Source organism: Haemorhous mexicanus, chromosome 4, assembly GCF_027477595.1.
Source record: "Haemorhous mexicanus isolate bHaeMex1 chromosome 4, bHaeMex1.pri, whole genome shotgun sequence".
In the NCBI taxonomy this organism is placed as follows: domain Eukaryota; kingdom Metazoa; phylum Chordata; class Aves; order Passeriformes; family Fringillidae; genus Haemorhous; species Haemorhous mexicanus.
Window position 1 is genome coordinate 73,582,439 of NC_082344.1, and position 25,587 is coordinate 73,608,025.

The window sequence follows — 25,587 nt, forward strand, 5'->3', positions numbered from 1 at the left end:
AGCTTCTCCATGCCACCAAAATGCTTTTGTATCACTGAAGTGAGATTAGGGCACTGTACAGTTGCTCTTTGTGTTTTATCAGTTCTGTGCCAAAACTGAAGTCTCCTGCATTATGCAAGAATAATTATGTGAGAAGGCAATTTGATAAACTCATCAGCAGAGGATGTGCTTAGGATCTAAATTAAATTTTACCTCCAAGCATTTGCCTCTGAAAAGAACAAACTTCAAATCATCTTTAAGAGCAGCAATTCCCATGAAGTTTTCCCAGTGAAACATTAGAGATTGACTAACCTGTTTTTTCCTTTTCCTTTCCAGAAAAGATTAAAGTTTGCTGGGGAAGCTAAATTTGCCAGGCAAGTTCATGGCTTTGCAAAGGAAGATTTGAAGATTTCAGTGTTTGGTTTACTAAAGGAATCAGAAGTAGTAATAAAACACCTTGTGCACATTATTCAAAGCTAGAAAAGCCTGTCAGGGAGACATTTTTATATTCTTTGTCACTATTTTTTCTCTTTGACAGGGAGAGAAACAACCATTACTGAAAGTTTTGGTAAGTACCTTTGTAAACAAGACTCTCACCCTCCCTGAGCTCCATTCAGCTGTCCTGTGCTTGGATACAAAGAGCATCCCTGAGTCATCTGGGAGGAATATTTATCCATCACTCTGGCCCAATTCAATGCACTGACCAGGAGATGGAATGGCCTGCACCCTCACCCCACTGCTCAAAGCCACCCAGCCACCTGAAAACAGAAGTACTTCACCAATCAGCCTATGAACCCCCTCTGCTGAAAGGGCTGGGGCTGCACTCTCCTCCTGTGATTTATCCAGGACATGGTGCTGCCTTTTAGTGCCTCTCACTGGGACATGACCAGACACCACACCAAGCTGGTAAAGAACTTTAAATGAACAAGAACAGCAAGATTTGCAGTATCCCTAGGGCCCAAAATCTTCATATGATCCTTCTTCTGCCCTTTAGTATGAGAGCTCTGACATCTTGACAGCTTTAATAGATACCCAGGAGGCAGAACAAGAAAGGAAGATCTTCGTAGTCCATCTTGTCTCTTTTAATATGCTGAGGGATATTAAAACAGTGAAGCAGTAATACTTGGGGCTCAGGGAAATAGGTAACAAGACAATGCTTTAAAGTAAAATTGTAACATTTAGGTAGTGAGACAAAAAACACACCAAGAAATTCAGTCAGCACCATCCCTGCCCATCTCAAGTTCTTATCAAAGAAAAAAAAAGTCAAATGCTTTGATTTATAATTTCAAAGGCTAAGCCTGAGTTACATCTCTTCTGGGTTTTCTGCTTAATGTTATGTCTTCCACCATTTACCTTTGAATTTTATTTCTTCTATGAAAAAAGTCTTATAATTGGCTTATTGTCAATACGCAGCTTCATAAATATTCTGGGTAAAGTGAATAAAAACAGTAATAGAGAATATAAAAAGAAAAGAAATCCTGTCCCATAGAAAGAGCCATTATACACAGTTAATAATAATAAATATATAAATGACACCATCTATCTTTAATCATAAAGAACTTCAGGAAAATTATGGCCCAGGACTGTAATTAAATACTGTAATTAAATTAATGGAAGTTCAGCAGCTGAGTTCAGGGGGACCAGAGCCTGCCTTTGCACAGGGCAAGATAAACACTGAAGCATCAGTTTAACCATCAGCCAATGGACCACCTGTGCAGGGAAATTGTTTTGCAGGTGAATTTAACTCTGGGACTTCTGGACAGGGAGGAATCGCTTCTCCACAGGTGGCTGAGACAACACATGCAATTAACTCTGTGAGTCCTATGGTTAATTAAAAGAAAACAAAAACAGAGAAACTATCAAAAAAATCCCCCGTTCTCATGTGCCTTCCCTCCACCCCCAGAGCTAAAAAGACAAAGATGAGACAGGAGGTTACTCACCGTTGAGGAGTCACCGCTTCCAGTCTCAAGCGTAGCTCCCTCAGCACAGGTGGGTGGGTGGGTGGAAAGTTGACTAGCCCTGCCCCCATCTATGACATCACACTCTACCTCATAAAAGGTAGTGAAAGTGCTCTGAACTCCAGTCTGATTTCCGAGAGATACAGAAAAGAGATAGTGAGAGAGAGAGCAAGAGAAATATTGTGCCGTAGCGTAGAGCGAGGAGAGAGGGAACGTGTGCTGAAGGAGCTATGCTTGGCCAAGGACACAGGGCCTCCTCCACGATGAGTAACCCCACTGGCTGGGCGTTCCTCTCACTCCTTCCCACAGCACAGGCCTTGCTGATTCAAAAGGGGAACGTTCTGGGCACCCTTTGATGACAGCCAGGGAGGACAGAAAGCTCTATCCCAATTAAACGCTGACTGACATCAAATCGGGCACGAATCTGGTCAACAGATTCCCAAGTGATTCTGTTTTATGTGTGGTTTTGTACAGCCAAACTGCACAAAAATATCCTCACCAGTGCAAGCAGCTAAAACTTTGGTGATGGCAACAGGAATTACACCTGTGTTGCCCCATGTGGGATAAACACCCAAATCACACCTGTGGATTGACCCCTGAGCAGAGTAATCCAGAGGGCTGAGCCTCCTCCACCACTGCATGAGGGAGGGCAGAAACAGATTTATGGTTTTCTTGCACTGGAAATGAGAACTGACAAACTGTGCTGAAAGAACAAGTGAGGGAAGTATAAAAATTCTGGGCATACATTTATTTACAGAGCACACTTTCAAGTTCCAGAAAACAGCAATAAAATTGCAAAGAGGTGATGGTTTTAAAAATGTACATTTTTAGACAATGACAGCCATACAGGCTGAGGCACACTTTTTTTTCAAACATCCCAAGGACTGATACTGGAGGACTTAAAATGGGACATTCAGTCTACTTTATTGTAAATGATATTTTTATCATCCAAATTCTGGAAAAGCGGGTTTGAGAGTAAACATCATTGCCTGTATTATCCACTGGGATTGTCTTAATAACCCAGCTGTAGACTAAAATTGAAAAAAATAGTGAATTTTTTTTGCTGCTGCTGCTACACCTAACTCCATTAAATAAAACTGCTTAGAGAATGGGGGACTTATTCAGTGCCAGTAAAGACTGCTAGTGTAAGAGCCTGCCTTTTGGAAGAGGAAAAATAAATACTCCTTAAATGTCTTTTGAGGGTATGTATTATAAGCACAAGGAGTTAATATTGATGCTTTCCCTCAGGCTTTTTGGTGCTACAAGGTTCATGTGAATTATAATCTAATCATGATTAGTATTTCTGTCTTAATAATGATTAATGTGCATTCCCTGCTCTGTCAGTGTGTTCTTTGTTTTCCTCTCCTTTCTTTGACTGTAAAAAGGAAATGTGTGACTCATGTCTAGTACCAGTCACTCCACCTGACAACAGAGTCAAACATTTTCCTTCTTAACCTTCAAAAGTTTTATCATCATGGTTGTCCTGCAGTATCTGCAGATGTTGCTTTAAAGCAGTGCATTTGTGGGATTAAAAACTCAACAAAAATGGGTGCCCAGTGGGCGAAATGAAGAGTTATTGTGGCTGTTAGAGATGAGATGTACCTGCAGGAACACAATGCAAAACCAGGCTGCAGCTGAGGAATGCTGAGTGATGACAGTGCTGTTCATAATTTAACTGTTTTCTCTGCACACCATCTCTTGATTACAAACTATCTGCATGTTTGAAAACAGACAGGAGGAAAACCTCCTCTGGTCCCTTGTATTGCATCGACTCCTTATTAATATTTATGTCTAATGGCCTGATAAAGAGAAAAGAAAAATCCAATTTTTAAAGTCTTTTATGGTAAAAAGTACCAAGTAGTATTCAGTGAATTCATAACTTAGGCAACCTATGGCTTGACTACTGCACCACAGTTGTTTTTGCCAAATAAAGTAGGAACATATTTCAAACTCCAATGACCAGCAGTCCTGATGGAGTCCACGTGAGGTTGCTCCTTCTGATAAAGAGAAGGATGTTCAGAGGATATAACCTTAAATATCAGCAAAATTGCACATGTAACTGCAGTTCTAGGATCTTGTAAAGAGAGAGTTTAGAGAGATAAAGATTTAAATTTTCCTTTATTGGGATGAAACATATGGAAAATGCAGAATTAAATCCTGGAAGACTGAGTGTGGCCAAGGACATTCTTCAGTAAAAAGAGAAGAAATAAGGAGAAATATGGAAAATTCCTCCATGGTAATGTGATAAAAACAGTTCAATAGACTGGGTGGCAGATTATACCCCAGATGGTCTTTTGGGGCTAGTACTACTTAAATCTGAAATCTTGTTTCCACCTACTAAGTATATCTGTAGTTGATAAAGAGAATATAAAGTGAAGAGCAAAGTGAAGAGCTGTGCACATAGACCTAAACACGTTACTGAATAAAAGCAGGAAAAGAATACACCTCATGAAATTATTTTTAAATGTATATACATTCAAGAAAGTGCATAAATCTTCCAAATGTTTCAAGGAACACAATTAAGATTAATTCAATGAATGCATGGAAATGCAGAGAGACAGTAAATGAAGACTTTAATATCAAATGTCTTCTTAAGGGATGTAAGTTAAGCCTAACAGCATAAGAAAACTATGTAAATGCTGGTCAAGTAATTGATTTGATCACTTGCACCCAGCACCAGAAATCAACTTAAAGTAGGGGTCCATGTTTAGTCTGACCTCAAAGATCTGATGGAAAAAAATCCCAATGTGCTTTTTTTCTTGCTCAAAAGGATGATCACGTGGTGGGAAAGGCAGGCACCACACAGGTCCCTCTGGGTGCTGCCTGGGGAGTTTGAGCACAGAGAACCAGCCCTGCAGAAGCATCACCCAGACTGGTACAGACACAGAATTAAAAAAGGATGGATTGTAAGGAAGTGAAAGGAAAGCTGGAAAAGGCCATGTGAAAATGCCAAAGTGACACATATCATAAAAGTCTGAGAGCTCTACACAGACAAACCTCTGACCCTAAGAGGGCCAGCTGCTCTAGGGCATCAGCATGATGGATAAGTGGGGAAATCCTTTTTGTACATTATCTGTCAGAGTTAAGGAATGATGAAATATGGAACATCCTACCTGACACTGAGTAAAGCTGTAACTTCTCTAACTTTTTCACAATGGAGATGTTGAAAAAGGGGATGAAAATGTTTCTGCAGTCTTTTGGCTCAGATATTGATGCTCTAATCCAGTTTTACAGAATTCTAATTTGGTCTTTGATGAGATTTAGCATACATTACTTGTATATTTCATCTCAGTTTCAGGACATACTATTACCTACCTGGTAACCCAGTTCACAAGGTTTTGATAAGATATGAGTCAGAATCAGAAAGAACTGATGTTAACAGAAAGCTTTTGAGAATATCTAACAGTAAGAGGTTAGGATTGATTTTTCTGATACTGGATGTTTTTTTACTTTGACTTCATATCAATGTCTTAATTACATTATACAAAACAAACCCTTTTCGTTGAAGCAGCTGCTTATCAGTCATGTAAGATTAGATGTGATAACAAAACTATTCTTCCTTTGCTTCTATGAGGTACATAAATAATAATTGTAATAATAACATCTCCCGAGTGAGGAAGAAAATATTTCAGAGGTTAAAGACAGAAGGCTACTTTTAACCTTCCTCACTGAGTTAGCTCTCTTCCTAAAGACCATTATGACCTCCCTCATTTAATGGGCAGACACCTCTTTTGTGGATTTTATGAAAAACTTTGTTGTCAGCTGTTTTGTTCAGTATTTGCAGTTGATTTTGCTCAGGTTGGAAAAACCTGCTGATGTTTTCCCTTGAGTGCACACGTTCTTGTCTGTGAATAGTTCTGTGTGTGTGTAACTTGTCTGCAACTCTGGTTGTCAAGAAACACAATTACAGTCAAAGTCAGTGATGAGTCTGAACCTTGCTGTTAGTCTTTTAATATCTGCAAAAGCACCATCTGATGGTATTTTCCTAAGTGGGATTTAGTGTCACCACTTTCCAGCTCAAGGAGTTAAGTAATTGCAAGAGCTACAAGATGTACTTCTGAATAGGAAACACAACACAGAATCTCCTGTTGTGGGTTAAATCTGTCATTATGGAAATTCAGTCCCCTGTAATTCCATGTGCAAGAAACAAACCTCGTTTTCATTTATGGCTTTGGGATGAACCTATTAGCAAATCTATGCTCTGCATTAGGAAGTGAGAATGCCCCAGGGGAAAGGAATTCTTATTTACAAAATGTTGATGCTTGGTCCCAAACCATCTCTGTTAAAGGCAATAATATGGGAAAACAAGTGAACATAAAATAGCAGCAAAGTCCTCTCTTTCCTTTCAGTAATTCTTACAGGAACAGTCCTTAGGGACCATATCTTAGGGTGTGTTAGAATGGTCTTTGAGCCCTGCTAATTATTGTAGGGCTGCTGTAATTTGTGTATCACAAAACCATTAAATTCCCATTTTCTTCCCAGCTCATTCAGCATGGCCTGGAATAGGAAAACAGGCTGAAGTGAAGCTGTAACCACTGTAGCAGGTGAGCCTTGAATTTCTGAGTGGCAACTACTTTTAAAACAAATGCAGTATGTAATGAAGCACATACAATAGCATTTCCTTCAATTCTCTAACCTTTTTCTGTGGTCATATTTGGTTCAAGACTCAGTCTTGAATCTGTAACATTGTACATTGTTTTCAAGGAATTAAATGGCTTCATATTGTTTGGTGTCAGAAATGCTTTTCTTTGCAGAAAATTGTTCTAATAAGAAATTTCAATAAATTCAATCTTCACAAATGCATGACTATTAGTCACTTGATAAAGCACAAGAGCATGTTCCCCAGAGCCAAAATGCTTCTCAATAAGGATAAAAGTCTGACCTGTCTAAATTTAAACCTACTGAATGCAGACATATAGATGGTGTGTGTGCTTCTTGTCTCCATGAATATATTATAATGAAGACAAGTGCAGTGTAATTTTGCTTTGCAAATTAAATTCTAGATAACATCTTTCCATTTATGCAGGATATATCGTTTCATATTTATGTGTGTTTATACTTGCATTCATATAAATTGAGGTATTTTCATAGCCCTAAACACAGCCTTATATATGAAAATTGGAGCTTCAAAAGAACTGAGATTATTGCACGAAAAATATTTTCTTGTTGGATTTTTCAGTTGTGTCTTGAGCTTTGTCCATCTGCTTTTCCTTGCACAAACTCTGTCTGCCACCATCCACCTTCTTTGAAGGAACAGTCATACTCTAAGAAAAAGAGATTAACCTTTCCAGAGGCTCCTGCACAGCTTTTTCTGAGGATCACAGTTATGATCCCCCTGATGCCCAAAGCTCAGGGTGTGCCCTATCATCCAATCCAGCACCTTTGACAAAGGCAAAACCCTGTGAACTCCCTGACACAGGAACAAGATCCTGCAGGATCTTTCACTTGGCTGAATCAAAACTGTCACTTAAAAGAGATCTCTGGAGGACTTGAAATGAGCTGATGACCAACATTAAATCTTCTCAGCTGCTACACTGTCTGCTCCAGGCTTGGATCCCCTCAAGGAAGCCAGCTGCACAAACTCTCTGAGCTCCTGGTCCATGCTCCCTTGACCGGGATGCAACAGGTAAGCTACATAAAATGAACTAAATTCCTATTATGGTTAAATATTTGGGAGAGGTATTGCACATGGCTTTAAAGTCTTTACAGATACATCTCTTTGCCTCTTTTAATTTGTTTTTAATCATCTTTGAGATGTTTCATAGGATAATTAGGAATTCTTCACTGTTTTAACTTTGAGAAAGCCCTAAGACAGAGCTTCCCTAAAATACATCACATATAATGAATCTATGACCAGGAGGGATTTTATCAGCACTCATTTTGATTAACCTGCATAACTCACTGGTGCCTTTGTCCTTTAGGAGTAGTAAATTGACTCAGTGTCAGGATGATAAGTTTTTTATGTTACCACATCATCAGGTAGTCCCTTCATGGACAGTGTACTGAGGGACATGCTGTGCCAGCAGGAGTTGGAGACTCCTAAATTAGTCAGTTCAAACAATTTTCTTGCAGATAAAGGTTTACCCAAACCTATATAAGTATATATGCTTCACAAAGCCATATATTTTGGAACTGAGTGCACTAGCTATGGCTGCATTCCACCCTCACATGTATCAGCCATTCTGCATACATTCAAACACTTAGGCAGAGGTTACTTAAATGTATCTCCAACCCAAACTGTCCAGCTAAAATATCCTTCTGTATTTTTCATGTCTGTTATGTCTCCCGAAGCAGATGACATGAGCTACTTGAATAAACTGTGTAGATCAAGGTCTCACTTTCACAGCCCCAGCCTTCCTGTCCTGGAAGCTGTCTTTTCACTATGCCAAAATAAAGACCCCGAGTTTTTTATTTTCTCTACTTGCTTTTTCTATTAGGCAAGTAGAGATTATTGTGGAGTTAACCAACTTTATGGTCCTGACTTTATCTCAGTCCTTGCCCAACACTGCAATTCTTTGATTTCATACTCTTATCTTGCTTTTGGTTTGGCTTTCTTCCCCTGAACATTTCCTGGGAAGAATATCTCCTATTTCATTGGCTTACTTCCTTATTATTTCCTAAGTGCTGTTCTTTACCCTCTGCTTCCACAAAATCAACCAGGTTGGAAAAGACTTCTGAGCTCATTGATTCCATCCCATGACCCAGCACCATCATGGCACTGAGTGCCTTGTCCAGTCTTTCCTTAAACACCTCCAGGGACTGTGACTCCACCACCTCCCTGGGCAGCCCATTCCAAAGCCTAATCACCTTTTCTATGGAGATATCCCTCCTAATGTCCAACCTAAACCTCCTCTGGCACAGTTTAAGGCTGTGTCCTCTTATACTGTGGCTGGTTGCCTGGGAGCTGGGGAGATCCCCTCCCTCCCCTGCTGCCCACGGTGCTTTGGATGCAGCTCAGGGAATGCATGGTTTCTGGGCTGCCAGGGCACATTGCTGGGTCATGTGGAGCTTTTCATCAACCAACCACCCCAAGCTCTTCTTCTTCTTCTTCTTCTCAGGTCTGCTCTCAGTCCATTCTCCTCCCAGCCTGTGTTTGTGTCAGGGATTGCCCTGACCCAGCTGCAGGACCCTGCATTTGGCCTTGCTGAACTTCATGAGGTCCTCACAGACCCACCTCTCCAGCCTGTCCAGGGCCCTCTGGATGACATCCCTGCCTCGAGTGCACCACACAGCTCAGTGTGGTCACAAAACAAGTGCTGAGGGTGCTCTTGATCCCACAGTCCCTGTCAGTGACAAAGGTGTTAAACAGGGCCAGTCCCACCACCACCCCTGAGGAACACACTCATCCCTGGTGCCCACTGGGACAGTGAGCCCTTCACTGCAACTCTTTGAGTGTGACCAATCAGCCAGCTCCTCATCCTCTACTCCACAGTTTAGAGACAAGGATATGTGGGCCAGTTGTTCCATTTCTATGATAAATTTATAGCAAAACTCATTTTGTCACTAGCTGAGTAACCTTTTTGCACTCCTGAGAATCCTGACAAGAAGGAACCCAGCAGTTTTGTCAATTTATAAACTCTCCCTTCAGGAACCTTTCTTTCACATAATCCTCAATTCCTTCCTGGTTCAGGAGTATGAAATTGGTCCATTTACCAAACTCCTATTCAAAACTTTTCCTATTCTCTTAAGCATTTTCAAAGCAAAAGTTCTCTCTGATTGCCAACTTTAAAACATAGGAAAACACCCCAGAATGGCTTTCTGTTTAAGGGAAATGAAACACCCCATCAGTGGCTCTTAAGTAAGTGCTCTTTATCTAAATTCAACAAAAGATGGCCTTGCTCATTTTTAATAACATGTGAACTTCAAACTACCTGATTTTTCTTTGAGTCTATAGAATTAATATGGAGTGACTTGATACTTGATTGCCCACACGAAACCAACTTGCTTTTACAGTATGAGGTAGTTTAGAGTGGTTCAGCCTTAATTAAAAGAAAAGTAGGATATTTAAGCCATTTTTATTAGATGTAAGATCCATAGGCATCACTGGATGCTCACTGTTATTCTCTAAAAAATAATGAGGCTCATTCATATTTGATGGGGACTGGCTCTTTCTGGTACCTTACTCTTACCACTGATCACAAATAAACATGTAATTATTTTGCAGTATGTCTGTATTTGTTCATCCTTTAATGTACCCACCCTCCCAGTCCAGGTGTTTTGTCAATTTTCATCATGTCCCACCCAAAACTGATGGGATGGCTCCAGGCCTTTCACCTTCCTGTTCCTGCTAAATTCCTCATCTCGATTCACCAAAGCAAGAACTCCTTGATAAACTCACAGTCTTACCTACACTGGCCTGTATCTTCAAGAGAATATAGGAATCCTTCTCTGGGTATCACAGTGGAGCCTATTATGTTAAGATAAATAGGACTTGGAAAATAACTGGGAACTGGATCCAGCTAAAGTGGATGTTTGGAGTGTGCTTTAGCTATTGATTCCATCCTTTGGGACAGTGTTCAAAGGCACGTGGCTGCTACTCTGGATGACACTGCATATCTGTCTGGTTCAGAAGTTTAGGACTCTGGCAAATTTTCTGATAATACAGCTGATTTTATCTGTAGGGCTCTAAATCAAACCTGAACATGATAAGGAGCTGCCTTGGATAAGGGATTTTCTTAAATTCTGCTCAATCTAATACTACAGGAAAAACTGTGGCAAATCTGCAACATAAACAAGAACTTTAAAAAATGCAAGCTCACAGCCTAAATGGATAGTAGGTAAATGAGCTGATCAGCTTCTGAGCAGAAGTAAACAGAACAAGTGGATATTTACTCTAGAATAGGAAATGAATACATAGATTTGTTTTATTGTCATTCTCTTGCTAACAAGCGGCAGACAGGAATGCTAGAAAAATAAAGCAGCCCTAGAGTTAGAAGTCTAATTTTTTTATCTAAATAAGAAACATCATTAAAAGCAACTGAACAAAAGTAGCTCCCACAAACAGGCAAGGCCATCAGCAAGAGTTAAGTATATGTAAATGGGATTTACTTCACTGAGAGCAGTGTACTCTCAGCACCTCAGAGGAATCATTTCAATACAATACTGCAAGTGATTATGAAGCAAATATGCATTACCTTAAATAAACCAAAGCAAGAGACAAAGCAAATTATTTTGAAGTGCTTTTACTCTGTAACTTCATTAAAGGAAGTTGTTTATTCTCAGAGGGGAACTAGAAATGGAATATTGAAATCTAAAATTACAGAAATGTAAATCTGTTTATGGACCAAGGTCAAAGAGAGTTCTATTAGGAACAAGGCTATCATCTACACAGTTAGAAATATTTTTAAAATATTTTGCAATTTTTGATATTAATTTCTTTTTGCTTTCATCTAACATCTTCCTCACCACTTTTGCCTATTTTCTTCCCTACAATCTTTTTTTTTGGGTTTCCAGGGCTCCTCACTGAAGAATTGGTATCAGGGTTTTTCCTTATTTTACTTTTCAGAAGTCCATTGGAATCAGGAATTAAGAGTCTCACCTTGGAACACAAAGGGCCGAGTCAACAGAGGGTCTAAATAGTCCTTGCACTCTTAATATTAATGTGGGATTGGCTGATGTGTGCTAACTCCCAATTGCCAGGTCTTACTTAACTGTAAAAATAAATCTGCTATCTGCATGGAGGGAGTCTGGTGGGAAAGATCAAAGGATAAAAAAGAGCAGAGGGGAAAAGGAATGGGAAGAAGAAAAGGGAAAACAACAGTGGGCTCTTTACTGAAATAATTTACAATTCAAGACTGTGACACTTTCTTACTTTTTGATCTGTTTTCCTATTTGCAGCAAAGTCACTGATGCCAAAAAGGACCCTTCATATGCTATGCTAGAATCATACCAATCTATAGAGGAAAAAAGCAAACAAGATCAGCTTTATGCTTATTTTCAGAGGTTAACCATACTGAACTGCTGAATCTTGGGGGAAAAAAGGAAACAGAAGTTTCATCAAAAGACATACGGCACATTAAATGTTATGTACACAGTATTTTTGAATTTGTTGCAACATATTTCCTCTAACAAAACTGTAAGAACCGTGGGGTGGCTTTCATCTGTCTTTTAGCTTTTAATTGGTTTTATGTCTCTTTCCTTTATATATAACTATGCATACACCCACACAAAGATTCAAACATACATATGCATACATTCATTTCATTTATAAATATTGATTAATATTCTTAATAATGAAAAAAATTAAGCAGAGATCCTACTCCCCATGATAGTTCTGAATTGCAAGTCATCTTTTGGATGGCTCTGAATTGTCTCGTGGTTCTTTGTAAACACAGTAGTAAATTACAATATTGTAATAATTGTCATGGTGCTTGATATTTACATCAAAACACTTCAATACAGCACAATCACAGAAACTTACTTCAGTACTCGTAGGTTGGGAAGCTTGAGTTCTGCATTTCTAAAGCACTTCTAATATTGTACTGTATGCAAGTTGCCAAATAATGGTATTTCATTTTAGTACAAATAAAATACTGTTTATTTGTAATTGGCTATCCAAGAGAGAATGAAGAAGAAGATGGAAGCAGAAGCAGCAAGTAGACAAGCAGATGTGGATGTGCACTTGGATACCAGACCTCTGGATAGCAAAGGAGCATACAGTACCCAGCACCCTGAAGATCACTGGCTCAGAAAACTGTCTGGAAAGCTCTGCACTGACTGGGGCATGTCAGATCACAAGATAATGCTCTCACAAAGGGATGCACAGGAGCTCAACTCACTATACCTCCTCCTGCTCAGAGCACCAGCAGAAGAAGCAAGCTGGGCAACCTTCAAATTTTCTGTAGGTCGGTTTTACCAAGTCTTTGGAACAGATCCAAATAATTTCTGTGGCTGAAGCTCATTTTGCCTTTGAGACTGACTGTGAAAACCCCACCAAACAGAAACACAATGGTGATGGAGCCTGGGAAGCAGCGGGTGCCAACAATGCCAGACTGGAATGATGAACTCAAGCAGTTTGGCCACTTATAATTCCACAACGGATGGGGATGTTCCAGGAACGAGGAGATGCAAGGCTCACAATGGCTTATTCAGCATCCACAAACACTGAATAAAGAGACTCCAAAAAAGAAACACACACAACCACAAAAGCCAAGCCAGGAGAAGCACTGATTCGGGGAGCTGCTTTAGAGAGATGAACATGACAACTCAATGGGTATGAAAGGCTGGACCCAGATGGCAGGAGGTAAGAAAAGATCATGGCAGTTACGATGCAGCACAGCTGTCAGTGATACAAGGACAGATCACGCCGCTGGTGTCTGGAAAATGGAAGAGGATCTTTTCATTGCTGTGGGAAGATCAAGGTATTAAAATTACATACGTACATACGTCAAGAAGTGAAGACCAATTGCAGGACAGATACAGGAACCTTTAAGCAGCTCCTTTTAGGATTGCGTATGTGACTTCAGAATGCCTGATCCAAGAAAGCCTGGCAAATGTTTAAGACCTTCTATAGTGCTTTGCAAAAAAAAAAAAAATATATAAAATGTTATGTGACTGAGAACACTTTCTGTGACTTCTGATATGCTTGAGGAAGGCCAGTGATGCCACTGGGGAATCTCATGGATGGAATGAAGGGCACAAGTTTTGTTCTAATAATCTTCGTACTTGATTGGGCTTAAACAATGAAAGGGTGCTTTTTCAAAACCATAATTGGAAACAATTTGTTTTCAGCATGGTGGGTCTCACAAATCACTGTTGTTTTGAAACCACTCAGGAGAGTGGAATATGTTACAAATTTACAAACATATGGTTGGTACTTGAGTTAGAGGATAACAAAAGTGTCATGGGGCTAAACTAGAGTCAAAGAAAGAATAAAAAATCACAAAGAGCAGTCGTTGCTTCTTTGTGGTTCTAGCATACTCCCAGAGGCTCAAAGGCCAACACAGGAGAAGGAAAAATAATATTTTAAAAATGTAAAAACCTCATTGCTTACAATATTACTGCTGCCTGTCTTTATTTCTGCAAAAGGTTGTATGTAAGAAGTTTGTAGTGTTCATTGAAAATAACTGAAATAACTGGGTGGTGTTAGAGTATATAATCACTGTGCTTGCAATAGTACTTGAAAACAGCATATGCATCAAAATTTAAAGTATTTTGCTGGCCTTCCAGAGGCTTTTGCTAAACCTAGTGTGCATTGGAACCTGAGTGATTGAATCCCATTAGTCATCACCATCTTAACAATATGCACTTCATAGAGAGCTGGCTCCTGCACAGAGGAAGGAAATTACCAGTACTAACAAAGGAAAGAAGATTTATAATGATCAAATATACAAAAGCTCCAAATAATTATAATATTCATACTTGGCAATGACTTTCTAGGCTATGAAATCACTTTTCTTTTGGAAGAATGAAGATTCTACAAGGTTAGTATAAACAAAGGGTAATTGGAAAATCAAATTGCTCTACACAAGTTATTGTAAAGCCTGGAATAATGGTGATAAAATTAAAAAAAAAAACAACAATAAAAAATTGCTTATGATTCAGTGGATTTTTGTTTTGTACATTATTGCAATCAAAAATTCCCCCTTTCAAGTGCTACATGGGAAACAAATGGCTAAACACAAATCTCAGCTTACCCCTGATACAATGAGCTCTCCTCCCAGGTTCTGAACTTCTGCCTTCACTTTGCTGCAGATATTGAGCTGGTGGCAGTACAGGGCAATGCGCTGCAGGTAGGCCAGCAGGTCCTGCTTGCAGGCTGAGTCTGGGCACTGCAGACAGCACAAACACTGGTTAGATGGAGCTGAGTTCATGAGATTAGAGACAGGTGAGCAGACAGTGGCAGTGTTTGTATTAGGTGGGTCTATTCCACTTTGTCTTTACATGAGGTACTAGATAAAATGTGAAAACTCAAATTCTACCTTTCATTTAAATCAAGGTTTATGAATTGCAACCTAAAGATGCACTCTACCTTTCTGAAAAATGAGAAACCTCTTTATCAGCATCATGAAAAAATTAATTTTAAATTACGCTCTGCATGAATTTATGGAATTGTACTGAACAGCCAAAAGGTCAGGTTTAACTTGAAACTCCAGGCTGCCTGCTGGATATCCAAGTTAACACCCAGTATGGACCAGTTAATGTCCAGATAAACCCAGCTCTGACTGGTTGCCCCCACTGCAATGCCAACTCCTGTCTGCCTGGCAGCTCCCCTGGCATTTGTGCAGACAGTCAGAGGATTAGATTGGGTAGAATGTGCTGGATGCTGTGAGGGTTTCACAATCAATAGAACTAGAAAGGGCCCCAGTACAATTTATTCATAGTCTCTGGGACTCTTAATAGAAACTGCATCATCCCTCACAATATCAACAGCATAACAAACAACAGCCTTGTAGTTAATATTCCAAGTCTTGCCTCAGGAGAGCAGACCTCAGTAATTCACTCTGATGAAACAGAACTAAAAGGGCCCACTGCTAACAGCATGTCTCCAATAAATACTCTTTGGGGCTACCCAGCAAAGTCTGACTGACAATGTTCCTGCATAGCTTGGGGAACAAAGATTCCAAATATGCCTTTTTAATCACCTTACAGAGTTTATGCTCAATTTAAAAAAATAAATATTATCAGAGCATTTCAAGAAAAACTGATAGAATTAAACGCACACGATTCAACAACATCACAGCTCCAAGCTTGTGATGACTGCTCTGGCCCCAGCAGGTAATGCTGGTAAGGAATATGCTCATGGTGAAGTAGTTGGAAATATTGTATAACCCTGTCACTGACATGTTTTATGAAAAATCCTTTCCTTAGGATTTTTTCCTCTTGAGAAGCTGAGAGGCCTCAAGAACAAAGTGTAAACAATTCCTATTTGCTGCTGTGGAATGCAGCAGGTGGATCTGGGATTGGTCTCATGTGGTTGTTTCCAATTAATGGCCAATCCCAGTCCAGCTGTCCAGACTGTCTCAGTCAGAGACAAACCTTTGTTATTCATTCCTTTTCTATTCTTAGCCAGCCTTCTGATGAAATCCTTTCTTCTATTCTTTTAGTACAGTTTTTAATATAATATATATCATAAAATAATACATCAAGCCTTCTGAACATGGAGTCAAGATTCTCATCTCTTCCCTCATCCTGGGACCCCTGTAAACACCGTCACAGAACCCCAAATGGAGACACTTGGCTTTTTTCTTGCCCTTTAAAGCTAATAACAAACAAAGCTGGAGCTTCACTGTGGCTGCTATAGAGCCTCTCTTCCTCAGTTGCTATACCTTTCAGGCTTTAATCCCTAAAAGACCTCTTCTCCCTACTGATGCCAATTTAATATAAAAATATTTACTCAGTTCTTGAAGTCTTTGAACTGAAAGGAATGAATTTAAAGCAATACTTGTGAAGAGTTGTCAAGGCTTTAAATATAAATACTTTGGAGTGAAAAAAATCTAAGGGCTCTTTCATTGGAACAATAATTAAAAATGCAGCTGTCGACAAAAAGTTTATATTTCTTGAGGGTCCCCAGAGTTCTGATATATATCATTAAATTGTAAGCATTAAAACAAATTCCTCATTCTCAAAATAATTTTACAGTTTATTATTAGGGTTACAGTCCTCAGAAATTTAAAAAATGAGTCAAGTCACTCTAAGCCTAACAAGTCTCCTTCTGTTTCTTTCTTTAAAATATTCCACCTCTGCAAACACTGCAGACCAGGAATTTCATCAGCTGACAGATGGATTTCTTCTTTCTTGTATTAAAATGAACAGATGCTACTTTTGAAGGACTGGAATGGGTTAACTACAGGAAAAATGCTTGCTGCTGCTGAAGGAGACCTGAACCCAACATTTCTGGAGCTACAGGAAAATGGGCAGCTTTGGGGTTTTTGCCACTCTGGCCCATATTCCATGGCAAGGTGTGTTACACACTACCATATTCCTACTTGAAGAAGAAAATGACATTCTTATTTTGAAGAGCAAGACTAGAGGCAAGGAAGTTACCTGTTCCTACTTCCAGCAAATTTTCTCTTGATGACAATGAAATGAAAGAAACTATAGGAAATTTACAAAGGGAAAAATAGGGAAGTTGAATTTGCCTGAATCCTAAATAAGCTATGTAGGACCTGGATTTCAAATTTGGCTCTTGACTTTTAATGCAATGCTTCCCCTTGCTCTGCAGATGAATAGATAAATCTGAAAATATATATATACAGCAAGGTCATCTGTCCAGCTGTGACATGAATCTGGTAAAGGAAGTGAGGACACAGACCCCACAACATGCACAACACACTGAGGCAAACCAGAAAAGAGGGAGCCAGAGAATCTTGAAGAAGTAAAGAGCCAAATCAAGGGAAAATTGCTGGAAGAATGAGCTGAAAAGAATCCAAGCATTCCTAGGCACTGGGCAAGGGAAACAGAGCATCCAAATGCCTACTGCTTTTTGAACAGCAAAGCCATTTTGGATGTGATGATTTCACAGGTCTTTTCCAACATGAGGGAGTCTCTTTCTAATTCTAACAGGCTCAGAAGTGAGGCTATGGAACAAGTCAGGCATTTCTGAGTTTTGGAGTAACTCATTTATGAATTTCCTCTTCTGCAAAATGCTGATGGGTCTAGAAGAACCAATGGGAAGATCAGGATCTAGACTCCCAACAGGTAATTTTATGGTAAGATAAACTTTTCCTGCAAAAGGCAACTCATCCATAGAGGTTACATTGTGTTTAGCTCATTTTGGGGTACCTGATCAGCTACTGCCCGTGCCAGTTTGTCCATCCTGGAGCCTGCCTCTGCAATCTTCTTGGCTGCATTAATGACATCAGATGTGTTCTTCAGGGGGCCTTTCCCTCTGTGAAACATGAGACAATTATCCACAATCTCAATAAATCATGACAAGCAACACTTTTAGTGACCCTGTTTAGTGCTCGTTTTTAAAATAGTAACACAAATGTCTTCCTAATTTATTACAATTTTGCCTTTTAAGTACTTTACAGTACAGCTTGATTAAGAAATCTTTCTGCTGTATTTCCTCTCCCTTACAAAATGCCTCACTGGCAATTTAGTCTGATGGTGCCTTCAAGCACATGAGCTGTACTCAATAGTATAGGCATTTTTAAGTGCTCATTAAGCCAATGTTGTTCCTGGAATACACAACTATTTCAAAATGATGTGATTCCCAAGCCAGTGCTAAATGTTCACCCCATCATGTCTAAGGCAAGAATGTCACATTTAAAAAAACTTTTTTTAGAAGATTTTTTTTTTTTGTTGGAAAATAAAGAGAGGTGAAGATAATCATTATGTTACACACTTGAATGTTACACTTAAAACATATATAATTAGCTTTAGGCCTGATCTTTCACCATATTGTTAAGATGATGCACAAAATTCTAAATTCAGTCAATAAAGCTTCCAAAATGTATTAAGACAAAAGGTCTCCACAGACTTCCCTGTGTTTTCTTCAGACTCAAAACTTTAATCCTGCTCATACCAATAAAATTGCTGCTGCTCCCGAGAAAGTCACAACTGGAAGTGAGTTCATTTTCCATTTCTTTAATGTGGAAAATGACAGAATTATCAATTTTTTTTTTAATTAAAGAGAAGGCATTTTTTCTAAGCACAGCACTGCATTATTTTTGGAATTTTTAAAAATCTATAATTGCAAGAATAACATGCTGAAACTTATTTCCATTTTAATCTTCCTTCCAGACTTTCATTACCACTTTAAACAGATGAAATACAAGTATCCCACTTCTGGTGAACTTAAACTGCAGCAAAAATACTTCTTGGTGACCTCATGTGCTTCAACATTAATTACATGAGCAGCTCTGACTGTCACAAACTCCATGCATTTGAAAAATTTTTCTGTTCTAACACTGCTGAGGTTACAGCCAGCCAAAAGGTGTGAAAGGCTTGTTTCTGTTTTAATGGAATTTATTAAACAACTTGCTATTGAATCTGATGCAGATAGAGGTGCACTTTGATTTATTTTTTATTTACTTCAAATGTGTCAGTAGTCTTTATCTCATTTTCAAATTAGTTTTGTTCTTTTGATGCTAGAAAATACAATTATCAAACTTCCAATTTCATGCTCAATATATCAAAGGTTGTCCGGGAGGTTGCAGAAGCTGTGCATATTCTGGGCTGTTGCTTTAGAGCATCATTTCCTCTTTCCATGATACAATGGCACTTTTGGGCAGTTTTCACCCTATTTTTTGTGGACAGAAGGATCAGAGACACCAAGACAATACAAATACAAAAGTAACACAGAATTCTGTGAAATATCCTCTCCATCCATTTCCACCCCTTGCCACTATCCCAGATTGCTGCAAGCCCCAACCAGTGGGCCTGGAACACTTCCAGGGATGGGGCAACACCAAGAGATGAATAAATGCAAGTCTGATTTTAATCCTGAAAAAATAAACCAGGAAGATTTTCATCCTGTTTTGTCTAATCACATTTTGATAAATACAATTTAAACTTTTGAACCCACTTAAAAAATAAACCCTGAACAAAATTTAATTTACTACGGTGATCTGGAATTCAAAGAACCTTGTAAACCTTTCTCCCTGGTGTGATTAACAACATGACCATAGTAAAAGACAATAATTCTGTTTACATTGTAGCATTAATGAATGGCCTCTGCAATTAGAGAAGAATAAGACATCAATAGAGAAAAGAAATGAGAGCAAAAAACCAAAATCATTACTGACAGACTCCCACGAAACGTTAGATCAAACCAGTTTCATTTCATTTGGGATTTTTTTTGGAAGGAAGTCAATGTTTAAATGATATAAATAGTTTTGCCATTATTTTTGATTGACAAAAACTGTGCTGAAATGTTGAAAGTTCAGAGAGGCACATGCACTTAGATGGGTACTAAAGGAAATGTCACTGGAGCGTCTGTAAGGTCACAGACTAACTTTACAAAGTGATCTGCAAATAAAGGAGACTTGCAAATAGCACAAAAACTTCATGTGATTAATCCCACTTGGACAAACACCCAGGGCAGTGTATATGATGAGCTCTCCTTGGCTTTGCATGCCCAAAACCACAGCAAGCCATCTCAAAAGGGAACAGATCAAGCAGAAAAGGGAAGATGTGGCCCATCTGAGCTGCTCAGCTGGGTTATTTTGGCCTTACCTGGTGAAATCTGTCATTTCCATCATAATCATGCACATCTGCTTGGCCAGCACAATGATGTCATTGCCACTGTCATCCCACTTGGCCACCTCTGCATCCAGCTTGCTCTTTTCTTGGTGGAATATCTCCACCTGCTCAGCAATCTTTGCCTTCTCCTCCTGGGGCAGCTGGGCCATGATAGCCTGGAGAGAGAACAGGAGTTGGGCATGAAAAAAAGGAAGCTACAAACTGGATCCTTCCAGTGGTCCCAACAGTCAGAGTTTCTTTTTATGGGAGTTGAAGATGCAAAATCCTGCAGGCATTTGATTTCCCTAAGCACAGGTAAAAGAACATTCACAATATGTTTATGCCTCTTCTTGCACTTTCAAGATGATAAAATTTATATTTATAATGTCATGATTATTCACCAGTTGACAAAAGAGGATTAAATCTCAATTTTGAGGAAGAATAAAAAGAGTGACATTTATGGGAAAAGGCAGACTTAACTGCTGTGTCTCCCCTAGTCTCATCCTCTGTCAGAAATAGAGGATTTCAGATTAACACAACACTAAAATAAGCTATGACACACAAGACAATACATTTGAAGTGAATTGTAACAAGTGTATCTTTCAATGATATTTAGTGTTCCCATTTTCTCTGGGAAGAGATGCCAAAAGGAACTGGACAGGTTGGTACTGATCTGCCTCAGCATGAACACAGCACAAAGTTCCTGCTCCCCTCCAAAACCACCCTAAAAATGATAATAATTACTTTTGAAGATCAAATGGACACTTTGACTAATGATTCCCAAGTTAAGCTATTATTTTGGCTCTAGGGGTTCTGAAGACCACATTATGCATTTAATGGGGTGTGACACATATTTAAGTGTCATTACATTTTTTTCTTGTTTATGTCACTTTCAATCAGCTGAAGTCTTTTTCTACATATTCTTAAAATGCTCTCGGCTTTTAAAAATTCGTAATTGACCTTTTCCCAAACTGAAATTAAAAAGGGTTATAAACAGTAGATCAGAAAATGAGAAATTTGCAAGTTAATCAAATTCCAATTCAAGACGAGTTTTAATTAGGCCTTATCAATGTAAGTCAGCAGTTTCAAATGTTAGCATAATGGTCTTTGCACAGAAAAATGCAGTGTAAGTCAAGCTAATAAATAAATATATAAAATGCACATTAAAAAACAGAAGTGAGGAATTAACTGAAATTAGGAGAATATGATAGGAGTGAAATTTGGGAAGTTTGTCTGTAAGACTTGCCTGTGGGTTCTCCAAGCGGCTGCTTCACCTGAACACTCTTTAAACTGGTAAACAGTGCTTTAATAATTCTGTTCCAGCTGCTGATGTGCTTTCAAAGCAGCAATATCCTACAGCAAATGCAGCCTGTAAATTCCACTTTTATTTCTACTGGAGACCAACACAAGTCTTTCTGCTAAAACACTACCAGCCTTATGGAGTAAGCATATTAAACAAATCCATTATAGGGCATGAATAAAAGTATTTTGAATCTTTTTCCCAGAAAAGGTTCAGACAAGATTTTATTCTGCTCAGCACTCCAGACTGGGGACTGGGCAGCTTCTGCTCAGCATTGTTTCCTTTTTAGGATTTTATGATTTGTTGTTTCCTGTGCCACATTGCAATCTATGTCATTCAGGAACTCTCTTTATGATATATTATGTTCAGTCAGTGTGTAGCTGATCAAAGCAGAAGGATTTAAGTGCAGCAGTAATAATAACCACAATAAATGTAGTAGAATTTAAGACTCCTAAATCCCCAGGTGAACTCGATTCTTAGTGAGAAAAATTACTGCAGTCTTTACTTGGGTTTCAGGTCAAGAAAGGGTGACATGCTACCCAGTCCTAAATGTAACCAAAAAGATGAGAAAGGCTGTGACATCTGAAAAAATCATCTGTACTGTGTCACACTGCTATTACACCTGAGATTTGCTTTAGTAGTCAATACTGTGAATATCTCAAACAGGAGTTTATGCCCTTTAAAATATAAAAATCACAAAAGATAGCCAGCTACATCCAGAACAGTTCTGTCACCAGTCTCACAGTAAGAAATCCAGGTATTTTTTGCCTTAGGGATGTCATAATAAAACTCCAGTTTTCCTGATACATGGTATGGTTCATTTACCATCTACATTCAATATTCAGGGAAATCATTTAAAGACAAAAAGAAATCTCTGCCTGTTTCACTGGATCCATGCCTTGCATTTCTCCCACACCTCTGAGTAAGCTCCTTGCAGATCTTTGTTACTCCCCTGTTTCTTTGCAGGCTGTGAAACCTTTGTGTCAAGCCCCAACCTACAGCAGCTGAAATCTCCTCTGTCCTGCTCCTCTGAGCTTTCACAGCATCTTTGCCTGCTGGTTTTAGGTTCTCAGCCCTACAAATCCTCTTCCAGACTCCAAGGTAAGAAATCTCCATTCCAGTTACCAGCTTTTGCTGATGCTTGAATTTGTGGGGAAGATGATTCTTATTTAGTCCATAGCTTCACTTCCACCACATCAGAACAAATCAGACTTCTGTGAAACAGCCATGAAAATCATTCAGATAATTTCCAGTTTCCTGCTGGTAGTCTCCTGAAAATGTTAAAAGGCTTTTCTTTAAAAAAACCCTTTCTTTCCAGTCAAATATATTTTCATGACTCATAAAATTATATTCTATTTTTTTTAATAATCTGAGCTGAGAAGACTATTCAGTAAAAAGTAAATATTCATCAGAGGGTGGCATAATCCTGAGTGTTAACAGGAATGTTCCTGAGTGTTAACAGACTTCACTTCCCCAGCACCTGTGACCCCTGGAGCACTCATCAGCTTAATTTGCAATCCCCATGCACAAGCTGAGGTCGCAAATCACAGTGACTGGAGTTTATCATGATGTAATTACCCTGGTAAAATTAGATTGACTCAGTAGCAAATGTCTTCAATTACAATTAAATTACAGGGACTACTCAGTAGCTTAAACAGATCTTCTTGACAGGTTTGCACACTGGGAAACATGACTAATGTAAGATTTCTCTGGATACAGCACATGGTGAGCTGGTGGGATTTTTTATTTTTTATTTTTTTTTAAATTTGCTGACTACTCCCACAGTTTCAGCACATTCCAAACCTGCAAAGCCTCCTCTTACAGCACTAGCTGGAGCAAGCAGCTGATACTAGGCACCACAAAAGCCTCAAGACCATTCAATGAATGCTACTCAAATAGATTTGACATGAAAAAAACCTTCAACAGCTCTGTCAGCCTGGTCCCATCCTTTCTTAAACGACCCTGAGGACTGGAAATCTCCTTTGCTTTCTGAGGCAGAGGTTTTATTGGTCACTGCTGGACTTTCACTCACATGGAGGCACGTGGGGTTTGTACTCACCCTTGCACTCTGGCCAGCAATGAGCTGGTCATCCTCGGTCTGGACGCTCGTCCGGCTGCGCACGTCGTAATCCTCCTGCTCGAAGTCTGAGTCGTCCTCGAGCTCCTCAGGGGTCTGGAGAGAGACACAGAAGCCACAGAGAGGAGATGTCAAGCTCAAAAAGGACACAGACCAAGTCCTCTGCACAGTGAGCTCTTGTTTCATTGACTACCAGCCCAGGAAAAGCTGTTCTGTTCTCCTCTGAAATGAATTTGTCTGCCCCAGCAGTCAGGAACTGAAATTGAATTGTCTTAAAAATTAAATTGTTTCAACCCTAATTTTCTTTACAAATGGCATTTGTCATTACCTTGCCACAACTTTTCTTGCTGCAATTTCTCTTAACTCTGTTAACATGATGAATGCAGTTCCAGGAACAAATATCCTTTGGAAAAACTAACAACTGGAATGCAGTATTTTAAAATAATGTTATTTCATATATAAATGGACACTAACACTATTATATTACTGGAAACTACATGTAATCTTCAAAAGAGAAAGTAAATACCTGGGGAAAAACAACTAACATCCTGGAAGAAGAACTTATCAAAGCAAATTAGAGATTTCCCAGTGAAATGAATTGTAAATTATGTGAAGTAGTTTTGAAACAAACATGAAATTTATAGTCTGTGTAATCTTGTTAGTTCACACGGTCCTTTTCACATACAGAGCTTTGGAATTTGACTCATCCCCCTGCTGAGACAATGATGTCTCCACTGCTGATGCTACAAATGATGGGAGGGTTTCTTGGAAGATTGATTAAATCAAGTTACATATTTTCAGGCTTCAGATTGTTTAAAATGTTGGAAGGAGAGAGAAAAAAAAATTGATGGATCTGTTCATTTGGGGTTTTTCACCTTCTAACAAAAAGTTCTGAGAAAAAGAAGTCTTTATTTATATAAAGAGAGACAGTCTACTTAAAATCAGTATTTAGTATGATATTTATTATAGAGGGTGCAAAAAAGTGGACTCATCAGAAGATTATATTCCATTTTATGGTTGAATAGCATCTGGTACAACAGCCTGAGTAAGTTCTGTGAGTACCAATCATGCCAAAGGTAACGGGAAAAGAAAACCACAGTAACTGCAGAGAAATCCTCCCCTTCCTGGACACCCTCACCCCCAGTGACAGCCTGGAAGGCCAAAGCACTACAGAAGAAATCATCCAGGCTGGCATTTGGTGCTTGGAGGCAACGTCAAGTTTCCTAGCAGAGGTGCTAATCACTGCCAGTTGTCATTACAGCTCTGTCTGGGGGCTGCTCAGTCACCAGGAACGGCTCCAAACCCTCGAACGCAACGCAGAGGAATCTTCTGGGGATATTTCTGTTCCAGCCTGGCTTCCAACACCAAGTGCACATCCCTGTTTGTAGCTGCACAGTGAAGTGCACAGGATGGGGAGAGTAAAACACAGCCATCTTGGTGGGACTTGGAGAGCATGAATTAAATATGGGCTTTGGTGCTGAGCTGGAGGAAGAAATAACCAAGTGTGACAGTGTGGTAATGAAACTCAGCCTGCACCTCTGAAGAGAGGCATGCACAGAGAGTGTGTCCAACAGGACAGGTAGGAGAGGAAGTTCAGATGAAAAATGAATTTACCTTCTCTCCACTGTCACAGGTAAAATAAAAGGATTTGGTACCCATCCAATGGTCTTGTTTTCCAATCATCTTTAATCTCTCTGTTTCCTCTGTTCAGCTGCTGAGAGCAGGATGAGACCTTAAAATCTGTCATAAACAAGCAAGGTACAAAGAGAATCCTACAACTCCCTGAGCAAAGAGTGTATTCTATCACAGGGCTCAGCTTTTCATCTACCCAGGCTTTGCTGTTTAGAACAAGGACAGGGTGGAGAGCTTCAATAAACCAGCTGGCTCTTCCCCATCCTCCAAGTCCACTCAACAAGCCAGTTCCACTGGTCACTGTAAAACCAGTATCTTTTCACACCCCAAATATATTCCTCTTCTGTCTCCACTTTTATAAATAAGATTATAAAACATAATGTGCAGTCCTTTCCCAGGCTTTCATAGTCAAACTTGAAGTAAAGATGTAATATTCAAAATATTACATCTCAACATGGTAACCAGTAAGGACATGAGGCTGCCTCTTAAAAAGAAAAAAACCCCTGAAAATTCTA

General features: G+C 39.2%; 1 protein-coding gene across 4 annotated transcripts in view; it reads right to left on the minus strand.

The window, feature by feature from the left end:
* Positions 1–25,587, minus strand: part of CTNNA2 (catenin alpha 2) — a 469,832-nt gene that overhangs the window by 14,634 nt on the left and 429,611 nt on the right. For 3 of the 4 annotated variants that reach the window (XM_059845428.1, XM_059845432.1, XM_059845431.1), the window contains 5 exons: positions 23,423–23,536; positions 20,058–20,239; positions 17,661–17,766; positions 14,573–14,707; positions 1,920–2,063 (listed from right to left, as the gene is read on the minus strand). In XM_059845428.1, coding sequence (XP_059701411.1) covers positions 1,920–2,063; positions 14,573–14,707; positions 17,661–17,766; positions 20,058–20,239; positions 23,423–23,536 — 681 coding nt within the window. The remainder of the gene's footprint in view (positions 1–1,919; positions 2,064–14,572; positions 14,708–17,660; positions 17,767–20,057; positions 20,240–23,422; positions 23,537–25,587) is intronic. The other variant, XM_059845429.1, reaches the window with a different exon arrangement.